General features: G+C 36.8%; 1 protein-coding gene across 1 annotated transcript in view; it reads right to left on the reverse strand.

Moving 5' to 3' along the window:
- The window catches only part of AP4E1 (adaptor related protein complex 4 epsilon 1 subunit), an 82,325-nt gene that overhangs the window by 39,811 nt on the left and 30,390 nt on the right, over nucleotides 1–12,124 (reverse strand). The window contains exons 9-13 of the mRNA XM_008071529.2: nucleotides 10,458–10,580; nucleotides 10,251–10,360; nucleotides 5,988–6,127; nucleotides 4,577–4,689; nucleotides 4,351–4,469 (exon numbers count right to left, since the gene is read on the reverse strand). Coding sequence (XP_008069720.1) covers nucleotides 4,351–4,469; nucleotides 4,577–4,689; nucleotides 5,988–6,127; nucleotides 10,251–10,360; nucleotides 10,458–10,580 — 605 coding nt within the window. The remainder of the gene's footprint in view (nucleotides 1–4,350; nucleotides 4,470–4,576; nucleotides 4,690–5,987; nucleotides 6,128–10,250; nucleotides 10,361–10,457; nucleotides 10,581–12,124) is intronic.

Consider the following 12,124-nt stretch of genomic DNA (forward strand, 5'->3'; position numbering starts at 1 on the left):
TAGTCCTACTGGCCAAAGAATCATTAATAAACTGATAATTCAGGGAACGTGAAATCCTTCGTAAAAGATATTTATTAAATAATATCCTTTCTACTCCAGCCAAGCACCACACAGGAAAAAATTGCAGTCCCACCACACCAGCAAAGGAAGAGTGGAGAGCCAAGACTTCCACGCTTACCACACTATAGTAAGTTCTCTCAAACTCCCCGCTAGAGTGATGACTGAAAAGGCCAAGAGGGAAGTCACAACATTCATCCTTGCCAAGCTGCATAGAGGCCCATTCACCTGCAACGTCAGCGAAGGCCAGGCAGGAAGCTGACACTTCATATTCACCCAGAAGTAAAAGGTACCTGTGCCCTTCTCTTCTGAGATGTATCAGTGGAAGCCTGGTGGAGTCAGGACTTTCTCAACTACTTAGCAATAATGAAGCTACCTCCTTAGGGTGTCAGTGGAGGCCATAAAGTTGGGAATCTCAACATCTTTCTCTCGACAATTAACAGAACTAGACAGAGAATCAGCAAGGATATAGAAGAACTCAACACCATCATCAACAGAATTTAATCAACATTTATAGAACGTACCATTCAATAGCAGCAAAATACATATTCTTTTCAAGCAATCACAGAACATATACTAAGCCAGATCATATCTTGAGGCATAAAACAAACTTCAACAAACTTAAAAGATCTGAAATCATACTTAGTATTTTCTCTGACCACAATGGAATCAAACTAGTAATCAGTACAGAACGATAACAGGAAATTGTATGAACACTTGGAAACTAAACAACACTCTTCTAAATAATCCATGACTCAAAAGATAAAGTCTCACGGGAAATTTTTTTTTTAAATGAAAAGAAAATCAGTTAAGAAACTTTTAAGAAAATTGAACTGGTAATTTAATAACTCCCCAAAAAAGAAATCTCCAGGTCCAGATGGTATCACTGGAAAATTCTACCAAATTTTTAAAGCAGAATTAACAGCAATTTTATACAATCTCTTCCAGGAAATAGACAAATACAACTCCTAAATCATCTTATGAAGCTAGTGTTATCTTAGTATGAAAACTACAGTGCCAAAAAAAAAAAACTACAAACCAATATCCCTTATTAAGATAGATCAAAAATTCTTAACTCTGTCTCATAAATCTATAAGAAAACTCCTAGTACTATTAAGTTAGCTCATCAAGACGACAGGATACATGATAAAAATACAAAAATCTATTTGTGTTTGTATATACAGTCAGTCCTCCTTACCTATGTGGGTTTAAGGACTCTCTATGGATGCCTGAAACCACAGATAGTACCAAACCCAACTGATGTCTGTTGGAACACACTTCCGTTCATATCTTCTACCCACAAATGTACTGTCTTCTATCTTAACTAAGCAGTTATCATGCACTGTGGCTGTAACTTTTTTAGTCTGAGCAAAACTAACACAAATTTCTTTTTCCTTCCTCACATTTTCATGGGCAAAAAAATCCCTTCTAAATGCAGATTTTAATAATCTCTGCATACATTTTTTAATTTCCTTATTAAGTCAAGAACTTTTACCTTTTCACTTAAAGGAAGTTCTTTTTGGCTTATCTTTGGGCTATCCAAATTGCCAGCATCACAGCTCTTGTGTTTTGGAGTCATTATTTATTTATTTTTTGAAGTCAGGGTCTCTCACTCTATCACCCAGGTTGTAGCGCAGTGGCACAATCACAACTCCCCACAGCCTTGACTTCCTGGGCTCAGGCAATCCTCTACAGGCATTCACCACCACACCTAGTTACGTTTTTTATTTCTTTGTAGAGACAAGATCTCGCTATATTGCCCAGGCTGGTCTCAAGTTCCTGGACTCAAGCATTTCTCTCGGCCTATCAAAGTGCTGTAATTACAGGCATGAGCCACCACACCCAGACCTTATTAATCAAAATAAGGGTTACTTGAACACAAGCACTTCGAAACCACTACCATCAATCTGATAACCTCAACTGTTACTAAGTGACTAATGGGCGGGCACCATACAAAGCATGGATATGCTTAACAAAAGAATGATTTATGTCCCACGTGGGACAGAGCAGGATGAAGCTGGATGGCTTGAGATTTCATTATGCTACTCAAAACAACATGCAATTTAAAATGGATGAGTTGTTGATTTCTGAAATTTTCCATCTAATATTTTCAGACTTCAGTTGGCTGTAGGTAACTGAAACTACAGAGTAAAACTGTGGATGGGGTGACTACTGTACAGGACTGTATGCTGTAGGAAAAAAAAAGACAATCTAAATAAATGGAGTGACATGCTACGTTCATGGACAAAGAAAACTAATGGCCACCAAATACAATAACCAACTCAGAAAGGATTAACAATGTCAAAACCATTAGAAGGCTGACAAAAAGACATTTACAGAGCCTTATAAAACCACCTCACAAATTAAATATAAATTTAAAAGGGAAAAGGTATCTTTACAATGGAGAGATCAGAAGGTCACCATCTTAACTCAAACTTAAAAACTTACAATCACCAATAAGTGGATAAATTGATAACGTATGCATCCTGATAGGATGTAGTGGGAAGTACACTCACCATGTAGTATTCTTGCTAAAAATGTTGAACCTGAACAGAAATCATCAGACAAATCCAGAATGTAAGACATTCTATAAGTCAATAGTACTTATCCAAAAAAAAAAAAAAAAAAATCACTGTTAAAACCAAAAAGACAGCAGAGGTCATTGTAAACTAGAAGACGCTAAAGACACATAACTAAATGCAATGTGTGAACTTCAACCAGATATGGGATTGGGAGGAGGAGGAAAATAGCCATAAGAGATGTTCTTTGGGACAACTGAGTATGGATCTGCATATGAATCTGCATATCAGTGATATTAATGAATTACTGTTACGTTTCTTAGGTGTGATAATGGCTTTGATAATGATTTTTAATCTAGAACAATGTCATTTACAGGAGAAGCATGCTGAATTTCTTAGGGGTGAAGTGTCATGATGTCTGCATTCAATTCTAAATGACTCAGCAAAACAAAATGTATATAAGGTATACCTAGATATACATATAAATGCAGATATAGTAAAGTAAATATAGTTTAAAAATATCAACCAGGAAGCTAAATGAAAAGTATAGAGATACTTACTTTATTAGTCTTACAACCTTCTTGTAGACGAGAAAAGTTTTTAAATAAAACTCTAGGGAAAATTTAACATGCTAATATTTGTTAATACTAGAAAATATTAAAATGTGCATATGATCCAGCAGTTGCACGTCTCTAAATTTCCCCTAAAGAAACACTCATCCTTGTGTACAAGAATACATAAAGGTGATGGCCTATATGTAATTACATATGATTATATTACATACTACTGTGACCATTCAGCTAGGTGCAATGGCTCAAACCTGTAACCTCAGCACTTCAGGAGGTCAAGGCAGGAGGATCACTTGAGGCCAGGAGTTCAAGACTAGACTGGGCAATGTAGCAAAACATCATCTCTACAAAATATTTAAAAATAGTCAGGCATGATAGTACATGCCTGTAGCCCCAGCTACTTGTGAGGCTGAGGCAGAAGGATTGTGTGAGCCCAGGAGTTAAAGGCTGCAGTGAACTATGACTGCAGCACTGCACTCCAGCTTGGGTGACAGAGTAAAAACTCTGTCTCTAAAACAAAAAAAAAAGTTGTGACTTTTATCTTGAAGCAGCAGCCATGCTGGTAGGCCTACATGGCAAGCAATTGAAGGCAGCTCTAATAGCTAAAGGCAGCCTACGGTTGATAGTATGAAAGTGAAACCCTCAGTCACAAAAATTCAACAGCAAGAAAATGAATTCTGCCCACAACCACACATGAGCTCGAGAGAAGATCCCTTTACCAGGCAAGCTTCAGATGAGACAGCAGCCTTAGCAGTCACATTCACTGCAACCCCATGAATTTCAGATGAGAGAACTCAGCTAAGTCATGCCAAGACTCCTGACCCACAAAAACCATGAGATAATAAATTTGTGTTGTTTTAAGCCATTAGGTTTGTAGTAACACTGTTATGCAACATAAGAAAACTAAAATAGCACAGATAAATGAGTACTCACATAAACATGAACTCACATAAAAAACAACAAATATTCTATAAAAACAAAGCGATATTGAAACAAATACTATATTTAAAAGACTAGATAAGTTAGACAGCAGAGGGAAAAAATGAACAAGTACATAGTTTAGTGATAGAAAGCAGTCATTTGGAAAGAAAACTAACAGCTGAAGGAGTGAGAAGAGTAGAACCAAGTAATTTCTGAAAAAAAAAGTTAATGTTTGTTTTTAATAAAAGCTGTTATAAAAATGTATGACAATGTACTTTGCTCACCCAACTCATAACTTGAAGAAATCTCTGTGGATAGAACACATTTTCCACATCTAGTAAAGTGAGATAAGACTGAACTGCATAGAGCCTTAATTGTTGATCTTCTGTTTCATCATCAAAACCTACAAAGAAATTGATATGCCGTTTTAATTTTCACTAAATTCTCTAAGGACTCTGTAATAAAAACATTTAATTTTAAAACCTTTACAGAATGTAATAGTTTACCAACCTTCCGCTAGCAGTCTCAGAAAGTTATTGGGAATATCAGGATGCATAACATCTCCTCCCACTGAAAACACAGCATTCATTGTCTGAATAAACCAGGCATTATCAGGAGCATATGTGTCCACAGTGTTAAGAATAGGTACACTTCCAAATGCCACATATTAACATTATCTTTCTGTAGCAACCTTTAAAAAATAACCCCAATTCATCATAGTATGGCATTTTTACCTTTAACCTCTGCCATAACTTGTTCTATACTTGTTTTATGTAAAACAGGTGCTCAGTGTAAGTTATTTAATAAACTGAGTTTACCTCACTTTAGCACTAGACTTGTACATAAAATAGGCATCCAATAAATAAATGTGAAATAATTGAAAAAAATGAACCAGCTAACTAGGGACAAATAAACAACAGAAAATTATATACACTTTAAAGAGGCTAAATATTGTGGTGCGTCTACTTGAACAAGTTGTCTAAACTCTTTTATAATCTGTTCCTCATCCACTCTAAAATTCTATCATTCTGCTGGCCAGACCTATATAGCACTAATACAACACTACACTTAAGAAATTTCCAAAAAAACTTTGATTAACATTATCCACTCATTCTTTCTTAGAATTTAACAACAGACTTTTTAAAAGAGTGGAATATCCTTATGACCTGTAAAGTTCCTCTGACTTTTGAAAAACAAAGATGAAGAAAAGTAACATGTAATAGAGTTCCTAACTGCTTTATTGTGACAATTTCCAACATTAACAATAATGCAAAGGATAAGCTGTAACACACACCCTCTACCTCCCCTAAAAAAACAAAAACTTTATTTGGAAAAGAAACTGAGTAAGAAATAAAGGCAAAGACGAGGAGGAACTAGAAGAGGAACCTGGTAGAGGTCCCTATAACTTTTTTTTTTTTTTTGAGTTAGAGTCTCACTCTGTCACCCAGACTGGAGTGCAGCGGCATGCTCCCGGCCACCGCAGCCTCGACCTGCTGGCCTGTAGTGATCCTTCCACCTCAGCCTTCCAAGCAGCCAGAACTATAGGCGTGACTACCACACCCAGCTAATTTTTGATTTACTATAGAGACAAGGTCTTGCCAAGTTGCCCAGGTGGGTGGGTCTCGAACCCGTGGGCTCAGGCAATCCACTCACCTCAGCCTCCCAAAGTGCTGGGATTACAGGTTGAGCCACCGAACCCGGCCCCCCTGTAACTTCTTGCTCAAGATACTGACTACCTAAATGAAAGAAACCACACAAAAAACCATCTGTTCCTGTTTTTGACAAGAGAGCTTGGAAATCAGGAATGAAAATTATTTCTGGGTCTCTGAATTCAACTTGAAAGTGATCATATCTACCCCAATTATTCTAAAATCACTATGTAACTAAGTATTTAAAGACTCATAGTCCAAACAAAGGATATTTCTCAGCCAGCTCAGCTATTTTACCAACCAAATTGACGATGACATACTCTTCTTTGCTCTGATGTAAATATTCAAGCATTTTCTGAATGATAACTGTTATATTCTGTGCATTTGTAATTCTGTAAAGAAGTTCCAGGGTCTATTTAAAGAAATTAAAAACAGTATTATAAAACTGTGCATAACAATAATAAATACAGTAACATGTAGGTTCATATAGTTTTATCATAAAGTTGATCTTCTTTTTTCATTTTTAAAGAGCAGAGTCTCACTCTGTTGCCCAGGCGGGAGTGCAAAGGCACAATCATGGCTCACTGATGCCTTGACCCCTTGAGCTTTAGCCTCTGCAAACAGCCTCCAGCCTTAGCCTCCCAAACAGCCAGGACTACAGGTTTGCACTACCGCACCTACTTAATTTTTTATTTATTGTAGAGATGGGGTCTGTATGTTGCCCAGGCTGGTCTTGAACTCCAGGCCTCAAGTGATCCTTCCACCTTGGCCTCTCAAAGTGCTGGGATTACAGGCATCAGTCACCACAGCCAGTCCAACTCATCTACTTTTATGTAGATCTACTAGGCAGTCGATTAATAGGTAATCAAGAAATGCAAATTTCAACAAAAAGCTTCAGAAAAGTAAAACTATTGTCAAAAAAATGAATTATGATCAATTCCAAAGTCTAAAAGCTTTCTACTGAAACAGACAATTATGATCTGACATTTCTACAAGACAGAACATATAAAGACTAAGAAGTTAAAAAGTTTAGTTTTCTAAAAACCAAACAGCTTATGCCTATGAACACATGTATATGCACATGTATGTACGTGAGTGTGTATAAATCCAGTGCTACAAACTGTGTTTCCCACATTACCTGAACAACAGAAAATAGCACTTGAGTGGGTTTGGCAACTTAGGGCAAACTGCCTCTAATGGACAGATAGAGGTTAGTGGCTCAAGTATTTCAAAACCTAGTAAAGCCTACACTCTGAATCTCATGTAACCAAGGAAGAACAGTTTATACCTACTTTCTAAGTACTGAGGAATATTCCTCTTGCAGAGTCAAATAAGATAAAAGAAGACCAGTACTAGAGTAAGCTCCCATTTGGCTGGCATTCCAAAGCTCTAGATTAAGGTTCTAAAAATATAATTCCCAGAAATCAATATAAGTTCAAAGTCAATACTGAGAAACCATCAATTACCAATGTTTCAGAATCAGCAATATTAGCTGCAAGAGAATTTCCACAGATCTTACTTGCCAAACTTGCTTGAAAATATCTTTAGAGTTCTTTCTAATTTTGCAACCCTAACAGATTGAACTTTAAGTACAAAGGGTAACATTTTGAAAGATTTTATAACTGTTTTAGTTCAGGTTTAACTCCATTTAAATCTATAAATACATAGGTCTCCTCCATCAATTTATGGGAGCTGCTCCAGACATGTGTCCTGTGGATTCCTAGTGTTATATATGTTTAGATAATATATACCACATGTATTTCCTACTCTAAGACCCTGAAATCTGGCATTTCCAGGACTGAATTGGGTATAGTGTTAGCAACCATATTGCTGGCGGGCTTTTCTGTTCAGTTTTGGTAGTTCCCTCTTGCTGGACCAGAGTTTATTGATAGAGGTTCTAAGTGACAACAGCATTGCACAGACAGTACTTCAGTGTCTTCTTTGGGCACCACTGATACACACCACCTTCCCCAAAAAGTTCAAACTACCTTTTTCACTGCAGGTAGTAGACCAAACAGGTCCAACTTGATATTTTTTAAAGCTGCCTATTTTTTCTTTGATGCTCATTTTAAAGTGAGAACCCAATTATTAAATATAATAGTCCTCCATCTCCTCTGTAGTTTTACTTTCCAGTTTCAGTTACATACAATCAACTGAAGTCCAAAAATATTAAATGGATAATTCCAGAATCAATAATTCATAAGTTTTAAATGGCACATCATTCTGAGTAGCAAAATAAAAGCTCAGACCATTCCACGCCATTCCACATGGGATACAAATCATTACTTTGTCTAGCGTATCTATGCTGTATAAAACTACCTGTCAGTAGCTATCTGGATTATCGGACTGAAAAAACATAATATACATAAGGTTTAGTACTATCTGTGATTTCAGGCATTCACTGTGTGTCTTGGAACATATCACCATGGATAAGGAAGGACTACTGTATAAAAGAAGAAAACTGTACCTAAGTCAACCTTGTTCAACTTAGTAGTCAACTACACACAGGAAATGCATGCTCTGTATCTGCATCTGTTAAAGTGCAAAGGCCACGTAAGTATCTGTCATTGTATCTCAAAGCCTTCTCATTTTTCTACAATGCCTGCCTACACACAGGAATTAGAATATATGCAAACTTCCCAGACTCATTTAAAACACGTAACAATTTTCATATGCTTAAAAAAATGAATTAAAAAATATATGTAAGCCGGGCTCGGTGGCTCAGCCTGTAATCCCACACCTTTGGGAGGCTGAGGTGAGTGGATTGCCTGAGCCCACGGGTTCGAGACCCGTCTGGGCAGCGAGATCTCATCCCTACAATAAATCAAAAAATCAGCCGGGCGTGGTAGCACATGCCTGTAATTCTGGCTACGCGGAAGGCTGAGGCGGAAGGATCACCGGAGTCCAGCAGGTCAAGGCTGTGGTGGCCGGGAGCAGCCACTGCACTCCAGTCTGGGCGACAGAGTGAGACTCCAACTCAAAAAAAAAAAAAAAAAAAAAAAAAAAAATATATATATATATATATATATATGTATGTATACATATGAAGGCAAATTTCTCAAAAATATATTTCTTTCAAAAATACATTTTAAAATTCAAAATTAGTAATCCTCAAAAATTAAAATTGTTTAATACAATATAGTGTCCTCTCAATACTCTATTTTTAACTTGTTGCTTTTAAGATATTTAGATGTTTGGCAAACTCTCTTTTTTAAAATCCTTATTATTCTCTTACTTTTCTTTTTTTTCTCTTTTTTAATTTTTTTTTTTTTTTCAGTCATAGTCCCACTCTGTCGCCCAGGCTGGAGTGCAGTGGCATGATCATGATCACTACGATCATGGCTCAGGGCAGCCTCTACCTCCTGGTCTCAGGTGATTCTTCCACATCAGCCTCCCGAGTAGCTAGGACCACAGGCATGTGAAACCATGTCCAACTAATTTTTTAACTTTTTGTAGAGACGAGGTCTCACTATGTTGCCCAGTTTATCTTGAACTCCTGGACTCAAACAGTCCTTTCACCCAGAGTGCTGAGATTACAGGTATGAATCACTGCACCTGGTCTTTATTTTATAACCAGAAATAGAACTTTTTACTCTTAAATAGGTCCCATATACTGTTCTAAATGAATATACAGAGTAATGTCTTATATAAGAGTAAATATTTATATAGACACCCAAGTAGACCCTGAAGCAATTTTATTAAAGGAAAAAGTTACATCTTTCCTTCCAAGACATTCAAATAATCTTATAAGTATCTTCATTAGTTCTTTCAATATCCTCATTATGTAATAGGGAACTCATTAACTCATTTTATAGATGTAAAAAAGAAAAGGCCCAGTGCAGTGGGGTCAAGCCTATAATCCCAGCACTTTAGGAGGTCGAGGTGAGGGGATCACCTGAGCCCAGGGGTTCAAGACCAGCCTGGGCAACTTGGCAAGACCTCATCTCTACAATAAATCAAAAACTTAGCCAGGCATGGTAGCACATGCCTGTAGTTCTGGCTACTTGGAAGCCTGGGGCAGAAGGATCGCCTGAGCCCAGCAGGTTGATGGTGGGGAGGCCGTGAGCGTGCTACCACACTCCAGCCTGGGTGACAGAGTAAGACTCCAACTCAAAAAAAAAGAAAATAAAAAAAAGAATAGAAAAAAATATTATTTATCATAAATTACATCTTAAATTGTGTAATAATAACAGGACTATGTCTTCACGTGTACTAACAGGAAGACCCAGGACCAAAATTCAGGTCTCCTATTGGTACAATGCTCAGATCAAAAAAATATTAATGAACTCACACAGGTAACTAAAACAAACCCCTACAACTCATCATTTTAAAACATTCCTGCAGACGTTAGCACAATACTTTTTTAGAAACGCTACCTAAACTTTAGTAAAAATAATTAAATGCATTTGAATGTTAAAATATAAATACATACACACACACACATACAGTCCACCATTTTAATCTCTCTCCAGAATACCAACAAAAAGTTTAAAATTTTAGACACTTCATGTACATTATTCAAAATATCATTTTACCTCTCTTTTAATCATGGGATCAGAATGATCTAAACATTCAATTATTGTCATCTGGTGTTGCAGAGCCAGAGAAGGATCCTGTTGGATAACATAAGTAAGAGCCTTCAGTCCTAGAAACAAAGATTATATTATACAAAGTGAATTGAAACAAATACTCAGCAAATTCAAAAGCTCTATAATTTCTATCAAAATAACCAATCATCTTACCCAAATACTTCAGATTTATTTTAGGTGATAGAACAAATTTTCCAATGCACTTGGCAGCCTTCTCAAGTAATTCCGATTTAGGATAAATAGAATAGACTGTATGTACACATTCAAACAAAATTGCTAGAGGAAAAAAAAGTAAAAATGGCAGGATCATGGTACGGTATAAAAAAAGAACATATTTGTGTAGAACTAGTAATAAAATAACTGGAAACTCAGTTTTAGCAAAAATCTTATTTATAGAATTTTAAAAGAAACAAACTTTACTGCTTTCAAGTTTACAGTTAGTAAGACTAAGTTACCACAATACAATTTTAAAAGAATTACATTTACTAATAGATAATAATAATATATTCATTCATAGGACAAGTATTTACTGAACATCTCCTATGTGCCAGGCATGGTTTTAGTACTATGGATATAGCAGTGAACAAAACACACAACAAAATCCCACCCTCAATTTCCCATTCTAATGGATACATAAATAACATTTTCATTGCTCCTATATAGATATTTCCAACATGCCTTGAATGCTTTAAAGTGGTTTATTCTCAAGTAGTTTCTAAAATTTATACACAGAAATTGCATATGTAGTTTATTTCAGTGTAGTTTATTTCAACATTTTATAGGATGATCTAGCATTTATTTCAAAAATATTCTTACTCAAAAATTTTCAAACTACTCTGAAACTAACTTTGAACAATCTATTGAACATCTTGATGGTGTTCAAATTTGATTTTTTGATACAGTCAAAATTCTAATAACTATGACAGATTAAATTTTTTCACATTATTTTAAAAAACATGAATCAAAGAGTTGGAGGTTTGCCATGGTAAAGAAGAATCACTGAGACACCATTACGTTCTGTATGTCTTACAGCAGGGGTCCTCAACCCTTGGGTCACAGACCATTACTGGTCAGTGGACTGTAAGGAACCAGGCCACACAGCAGGAGGTGAGTGACAGACGTTTCATCTGTATTTACAGCCTCTCCCCATTGCTCGTATAACCACCTGAACTCTGCCTCTTGTCAGATCAGCAGTTGCTAGATGCTCATAGGAATGTGAATCCTATCATGAACAGCGCAAGCAAAGGATCTCAGATGCATATGGACTCCTTAAGAGAATCTAACACCTGATGATGTGAGGTGGAGCTGAGGCAGTGATGCTAGCGCTGGAGAGTGGTTGTAAATACAAATTAACATCAGCAGTGAGGTTTGGCTGCACAGAGACCATAATAAATCAACTGCTTGCAGACTAATATCAAAACTCTGTCAGCGAATAGCAAGTGAGTTGATATACTTCAGGTGCATCTGGTGGCAGGCTTTAAGTCAGAATCCTACACTTATTTTAGTCCATGTGTGGCCCATCCATTATTTTATTTGCCATTTCCATCTACGCCTCTTTCCCACACTGCACACTTGTCTCAGTCACAGTTTTGCTATAACCCTAGCCAAAATGAGTAAAAAACAAACGTCTTTGGAGAACTTCTTAGAAAATGGGGAGGCACACGATGAGAAAGCAGAAGACTCTTAAGACTGTAGCAGGGCTCGGTGGCTCAGCCTGTAATCCCGCGCCTTTGGGAAGCTGAGGTGAGTGGATTGCCTGAGCCCGCGGGTTCGAGACCCGTCTGGGCAGCAAGACCTCATCTTACAATAAATCAAAAAAA

Source organism: Carlito syrichta, unplaced genomic scaffold, assembly GCF_000164805.1.
Source record: "Carlito syrichta isolate Samal-C Ts95f unplaced genomic scaffold, Tarsius_syrichta-2.0.1 Scaffold314363, whole genome shotgun sequence".
Taxonomy (NCBI): domain Eukaryota; kingdom Metazoa; phylum Chordata; class Mammalia; order Primates; family Tarsiidae; genus Carlito; species Carlito syrichta.